The 6,731-nt window shown below is 65.5% G+C and overlaps 2 protein-coding genes across 2 annotated transcripts; both read right to left on the bottom strand.

Annotated features, from left to right (window-relative positions):
* Positions 1-293: 293 nt before the first annotated feature.
* On the bottom strand, positions 294-1,700 carry H696_01686 (hypothetical protein; the record flags this gene model as incomplete). The annotated part of the gene is made up of 1 exon (XM_009495591.1): positions 294-1,700. The coding sequence occupies one exon, from the start codon at positions 1,698-1,700 to the stop codon at positions 294-296; it is 1,407 nt and encodes a 468-aa protein (XP_009493866.1).
* A 1,262-nt stretch (positions 1,701-2,962) lies between these two features.
* On the bottom strand, positions 2,963-6,722 carry H696_01685 (hypothetical protein). The gene is made up of 6 exons (XM_009495590.1): positions 5,956-6,722; positions 5,690-5,810; positions 4,737-5,552; positions 4,433-4,565; positions 4,118-4,256; positions 2,963-3,899 (listed from the first exon to the last, which is right to left on the bottom strand). The coding sequence occupies exons 1-6, from the start codon at positions 6,704-6,706 to the stop codon at positions 3,442-3,444; spliced, it is 2,418 nt and encodes an 805-aa protein (XP_009493865.1). The 5' UTR covers positions 6,707-6,722; the 3' UTR covers positions 2,963-3,441.
* Positions 6,723-6,731: the final 9 nt, after the last annotated feature.

Genomic DNA, 6,731 nt, shown 5'->3' with positions numbered 1-6,731 from the left:
GGGGGGGGGGGGGGGGGTGTTGGGCTGGGGTGAATGCTGGGCCACGGCCGGCAGCCGGCGGGAATATGAACATCGCCAGGGGCTCTGTGGCCCACAGGAAGTGGAGGGGGAGGTAGCGATGGCGGAGATTGCTCGATCCGCATGGGCTACCCCCGGCGACCATCGCCGGATTCGGGAAAGACGCGCACGGAGGAGGTGCAGGAGGGGGGCGGGGCGGACGAAAGCTCCAGCGGCACACGCCCACAGGCGCCACACTCTCCGATATGCCTGCCGCACCAGGGCCAGCGGCCGCGCTAGTTCATGTCGACCGAGGCCTCGAAGAGAGACCGGGCGTTGGCGCGGCGCTGGGACCCGCCATCCTGAGGCAAGGCACGGGCCTGGTCCAGGTTGTAGCTGTTGAAGACGAAGTCATACCCGAAGAGGCCATCCTTCACCTCGTAGTCGGCATCGGTACCCTCGATGTGGAAGGCAGCGCCGTCATTGCCGGCGGCGCGGCCAGTGTCCTCGGAGGCGGGGCCGTTGATGTGCGGGCGCTTGGGCTTGCGGCGAGTGTCCTGAGCACCGGCGGTTGGCGGGGCCACCAGGAACTGGGCAGTCTGGCCGAGGATGCCATGCGGCCGGTGGGGAGTCCCGATGAGGCTGGCATGGAGGTTGACGTAGGCCTCCTCCAGGAGGTTGCGCTCAACCACCGCGCGGGCCACCAGCTGGTAGGCATCGCTGCGGACGGTCAGCCGCGGGCGGGCGTCCACCACCTCGTACACGACATCGCCCTCGGGCAGCTCGAGCGAAAGGCCGTCCGCCATGTGGGTGCCGTTGAGGAAGGCCCCGAAGGCCGGGTCGAAGCCGATGGCATGGGCACCAAGGAGAATGCCCACACGGCCCATGTAGGTGCCGGCCAGGCCGGTGAGCCGGGTGAACTGGGCGTTCACTTGCAGGTCGGTGTCGGTGAGGATGTTGTACGTGCGCCCGGGCAGGCCCTCCACATAGTAGTCCGCGCCGTTGAAGCCCTTGAAGTGGGGGTCCTGGGACCCGGTGCCCTCGCCGATGACCTTGCAGGTCTTGGCGTTGCGGCAGACATTCGGCTCGCTGGAGCAAGCGTACACCGCCCAGCCGTTGGCCAGGCACTTGGACACGCTGGTGGCCGAGTGGAACTGCCCCGGGCCCGGGGGGAACTTGATCTTCTGGCAGGTCTTGGCATCCTCGAAGCAGTAGAGCGCGGTGTCAGCGGGGCACTCGCACTCGCGATGCTGCGGGGGCTTCGGCCCGGAGGGCTTCGAGCCAACCGGGTGGATGTGCTTCAGCAGGAACTGCCCAGTGCGGTTCTTGGTCTTGGTCTTGGTCTTGGTCTTGGTCTTGGCACCGGCCGCGTGGATGGAGGTGTAGTCGTGGCGGGGCTGGCGGCCATTCTTGTGCTCGGGGTGGCCGTGGTGGTGCTCGGGGTGGCCGTGGTGGTGCTCGGGGTGGCCGTGATGGTGCTCGGGGTGGCCGTGGTGGCCGTGGTGGACATGGTGGTGGCCGTGGTGGTGGCCGTGGTGGTGGCCGTGGTGATGGCCGTGGTGGTGGCCGTGGTGGTGGCCATGGCCCGGCTTCTTATTCGGCGGAGAGGCAGTGCCCTTGGGGTCCCCAGCGATGGTGGCCTCCGCCTGGAGCAGGACCACGGCCAGCAGGGCCAGGATGGTGGCACGAAGAAGGTACGACATGGTCTACGGGAGGTCTAAGGCTGAAGTTCTAGGAGCTATGAGGCCTAATCTAAAGGACCTAAACTAGGAAGGGTGTGCGGCGAGGAGCGACCGACGATGCGACTGGGGATTTTCTCGGATTTGAGGAAAGGCAAAGAGGCGAGGGAAAGAGGAGCGCGAGGGGGCGGTTTTTCTCAGTTCAGACTGGCTGGGCTGAGGGGCGGGAGGCGGATTGCTTGTCTGGATCTCAAACCGTTGGAGGTGCGAGGCGGGGCCTCTTTTATAGCCCGGCGCGGGGGGTTCCGAGCTCCCGCCGTGTCCAATGCCCGGACGGAGGAGGGTACGGAGGGGGGGGGGGGGGGGGGGGGGGAAAGAAGGAGGAGGCGAGAGATCAGGACATATCCGCCCCCTATGGGGGTAGCGTGCTGTACGATCACCATTGGGCTGGACCCTGGTATGGCAGGCCGGCATCGTCAGGATATCCTGAATTCTCTAGGCAAAGTCCGGACTCCCCCCCTCCCCCCCCCCCCTCTCTCTCTCTCTCTCTCGGTCCCAATCTCCCGGCCTCCCCCTCTTCCCTGCGATCTCACAAAGGCATGCCCTTGCATATTGGCCTAGAGCCATGGATCGAGCCTTCCTGGGCACACCGCTGTGCTTCCGTGTCAGAGACCAATCCGCAGGAGACATCCAGGAGTCTCATCTCCTCAGGCCGTCCACTTGCTGCATTTCGCCTGCGGCCGTTCGGCAGGTGTGGCTGCAAAGGCAGAGATGTGTATGTGGAAGTGTATGCGCCTGTGCCCCTGTGCTCGCGTGTCTGTGCAGGGAGCCACTCTCTGTGTAGGATATATGTGTGCCTGCCATGTTCGCAGGACATACTCATTCTCCTGTTGCACCTGGAGCGGGGGGGGGGGGAGGGGGGAATCCCGGCGGTTCCCTCGCTCTCCCCCCCTCCTCTCGGGCCCAACGTCTGATGCCACAGGGCCAGGGGTGTGACGAGCGTCACAGCAGCCTGGGACTCATCGATAGCATGCAGTCGGCAGCTCCGGGTCGGTCCTCTGACTGTATTTGCCAGATAGTGATGGCTTTTCAGACGTGCAACGGGTTCACCGGATGATGGTGCCAGCCTGGTGCGCGCGAGCGCGCGTGTGTACGCGCAAGCGCGCGCGCGCGCGCACAAGCTCTCTGCGGCGCTTCCCCTCTGATGACCGCGGGGTGGGGGACACGCACAAAAGCACCGATGTCGGAAATTGTTCCCCACCCCAAGCAGAATGGGCAGTTCAAAAGGAGCTTTATTGGAATGGGTAGAGGGGATGGGGGGGGGGGGTGAGGGCAACTCCAGGGGGCACTTACCGCCTCCCCCCTCCAGGCAGTGGTGGTGAACAGCGATGCTCTTGACAGGGACGGAGGAAAGCAAAGAGGGACTGACGAAGCGGGCTCGATCATCCGTCTTGCCTCGCCCCCGCGGCACCCGGGCCAGCGTGGGCGCGTCTAGGGATTGTGGGTTCGGAGCGCCGCGGCGGTGCGCGTCCCCGAGTGCCAATGATGTACGGGACATTCGTGGGCACCTACTCAGTGATGTTTAATCAGAGATATGAGAACACCGTTTAGGCATAATGCACCGGGCACGTGGTTAGCTCGATCGCCGCCGTGACCGGGGTGATCGTGCCGTGCACCTTCTGCTCGGGAGGGGGGAGGGGGGGCCTTGTGCGTCGGGTTCCCCCTGTGCCTTTTGGTGCCCGGGAGAGGACGTGGCATTCTAAATTCAGGGGGAGGAGGAAAGGGAAGAGGCAATGCCCGGCGCGCCGGCCGCCGGTGCAGCCAACACAAAGGACACCCGCATGCTCTGCAGGTTGACCCCGCTGACGTACAGCTGGATAGTGTCACCAGGTTTGGGCAGAGACGCCGGACCGGTACTCGCATCGGCCGGGCCGCTGAGAACCGTCACTTCCAAGCCAAAGGGCTCCAGCTGGGCGGTGATCTCGGCCATCTGACGGGGGGGCCGGCGGAAGGCCGCCATATTGACCAGGTAGTCCGGGGCTTGGGGGCTGGCCGGAGTGGCTGTGACATTGTAGGTCGGAGAGGTGGCATAGCCGCCCGGGGCCAGAGCTGGGTTACGCGCCGGGTCCGCAAGCCAGAGCTGGTCCAAAGGAGGTGACACATCGGAGGCAGGCTGCACGGTCATCACTCGAGCGGAGATGGGCCTCTCGCGTGGCCAGCCATCTGGCATCATTCGAGATTGTGTGAGTGAATGATGCGTGCGCATGCATGCATGCATGCGTGTGTGTGTGTGTGTGTGTGTGTGTGTGTGCGCGCGCGCGCGCGCGTGTGTGTGTGTGTGTGTATACGTGTGTGTATACGTGTGTGTATACGTGTGTGTATACGTGTGTGTATACGTGTGTGGAGATGTAGGCGGCCGTGTGATACGAGAGGGAGCGTACCGAAAAACTTGGCGGTGTAGTATCGCTCAGAGGTGGTACTGGCAGTGCGAGCCGCACGTTGTTTCAGAGAGCCATGAGCCATAAGGGGCTGAAGCTCATCCTCCGAGAGGGGCGAGCGCCCGGCGAGATGGCTGAGAATCTGTCATTCCGCCAAAGAGGGGAGGTTCGTTGTTAGGCAGGGCCAAAGCACGGAGCGCATGCATCGGCGTCTCCCTCCCATGCTCTCCACCAGCGGCAGAGAGGCCAAAGAGAAGCCAGAGAGAGAGAGAGAGAGAGAGAGAAGAAAGAGAAAGGGAGAGAGAAAAGGGGCCATACCTGGTAGTGACACAGGGCATCCATATACCGCCGAAGGGGGGAGGTCACCTGGGCATAGGTCTTCAAACCGAGAAGCGAGTGGCGCATCGGGGTCAAGCCATAGGTGCCGGCGTCTTGGGCCTGGAAGAATAGCCTTCATGCGCACATGCAAGGGGAGACACATCGTCAGTACAGGGGAGAGGAGGATGCTTGTAGGGAAGCTCAGCCCGAGAAGAAGGAGGGCCACGGGGCCACGGAAAGGAGGAGGAGGAGGAGGAGGAGGAGGAGGAGGAGGAGGAGGAGCGGGAGAAGCTCTTGCACGTACTGGCGCTCGGAAAAAGTGAGGTCCAAGGGCCCGGCGGCAGAGGACCGAGCAACCTGCTCGCGCAAAGCCGCCGGCAGGAGCCCAGGCTGCGACCGTTGGCTCTGGAAGACAAAGGGAATCCCCTGGCCCCGGGCCCAGGTAGCGGCCACGAAGTTGCCGAGGATCATCGACTCACTGACCAGCTCGTCGGCCGGCGAGGTGGTTGTCCCATCGCGCGTCGGGATCAGCGCCTCCTGCCGGGCCAACACCCCGTTCACCCGAAGCTCGGCCTCCCCGCGGCGCAAAGACACCCGGCCCATGGAAACAGTCGGCGTGGCCTGCTGTCGGTGCGCGCGGAAGGTGCGCGTGGCTGCCAGCAGCCGGGATGCATCCTGGAGGAGGGCTACCCGCGTGGCGTCCGAGCCCAGGTCCTGAAGCAGGGTCTCCTCCTCGGGGAGCAGGGCCGGCTCGGGGCCCGAGTCCTGAACACCACTCTCACGGGCCAGCAGCGCATCCAGCGCATTGTAGGTCAGCCGCCGGCCCTGGGAGCGGCGCAGCACCGACACCGAGAGTCCGGTGTCCAGGATGGCCCCCTCCTGGTCGATGGTAGCTGCCATGGTCAGGGCAAGGGCACGATCCTCGGCGAGCCCGGGGATGGGCAGGACCGAGAGCAGGCGCGTAAGTTCCGGCGGCAGCATGGGCACCCGTGACTTGGAGAGGTAGATGGATGATCCCCGCGCGCGGAGATGCTGCTCCAGCGGCGAGTCGAAGGGAATAAAGAGGCTCGGACTGGCGATGTGTGCGAAAATCGTCGTGTGGCCACTGGCGGCATCGTATCTGCATGCCATGGTCGAGGGGGGGGGGGGGGGGGGGGGGGGACATTTGTCAGGCGCAAGCATCGGACTGTTTGTCGGGGCGCTGGCCAGCGCGCCGGCAAAAGGCAAGAGCCATGTTGCCTTGGACCGGGCACGCACTCGACAGAAATGGCATCATCATGGTCCACGGTCGTGATGTCGTCGACCACCATGAAAGTTTGGTGCGTGCGGTCCACGACAAAGGGCAGCCTACATGCCTCATCAATCATTTGGGGGAAATCTACATGGCAATCGTGTCCATCGCCACAGTAGCGGCAGCACCCGGCGGTTAGAGGCATGGTGGGACCCGGGCCATGTGGAAGAGGAGGGCAGATGGGGGGGGAGGGAAGGGGGGGGGGGAATGCTTCCAAGCCGACAGCGCGTACTTTCCACGATGTGATGCATGTGGGCCACGGCCGCAGGGGGCATGGGCGACAGGCTGGACAGGACCAGGCCGGCGGCCGGGTCCTCCAGATCCAAGTGTTCCGGGAGGATGGCATCCGGGGGGATGGTTGGCAGGCCCAGCTCCCGGAGGATGCACTCGGGACTGGACACAAGCGAGCTGCACAGAGCCGCCACCGCCAGGCCATAATGTGTGCCGGCCAGGTGCCGCGCCTCGGCCAGCTGGTTGACCCGGTTCACGGACCAGGGCCGCAGCTCGGCCAGCGGCCCGACATCCCGGAAGTAGGGAGACGTCGAGCGCTGGAGCTCTCGCAGGGCGGGGCCGGCCTCGGGGCAGGTGATGAGAGTCTGGCGCAGGTGCTCGGCGGCCTGGCGCGCAGCCGCCGCCTCTGCCGGATGCCCCTGCCCGTCGAGCCGCGCGGCGCGGGCCTGTTGCGAGAGGATCCGCCGTGCGAGGCGGACAAAGGAGCCGATCTTCACCGGGGCCACTGGACTGCTCGTGTCCGGGGTACGGAGAAAGCGGAGTTGGCCCTCGGACAGGGTGTCGGCACCACCCCGGGGGAAAGCCCCGATGACTGAAGCGGGCCCGGCCGGCCCGGGGCCCGGGTGTGCGGTAGTCGAGGCTGCACGGGTGGCCACCACCTGTGCGGCCAGGGCGGCACGTGCGACCGGCCGGTCGCGGGAGCCGCCGAGGGCACCTCTTCCGAGGGCGACAATCCCCCGTGGGAGGATCATGGCAGACGAGGGGGGTGGGGTGGGG

The sequence above is a fragment of the Fonticula alba genome (assembly GCF_000388065.1).
Source record: "Fonticula alba strain ATCC 38817 unplaced genomic scaffold supercont2.2, whole genome shotgun sequence".
NCBI lineage: Eukaryota > Rotosphaerida > Fonticulaceae > Fonticula > Fonticula alba.
The sequence above is the reverse complement of the archived record's forward strand: the minus strand, read 5'-3'. Positions and strand labels throughout refer to the sequence as shown.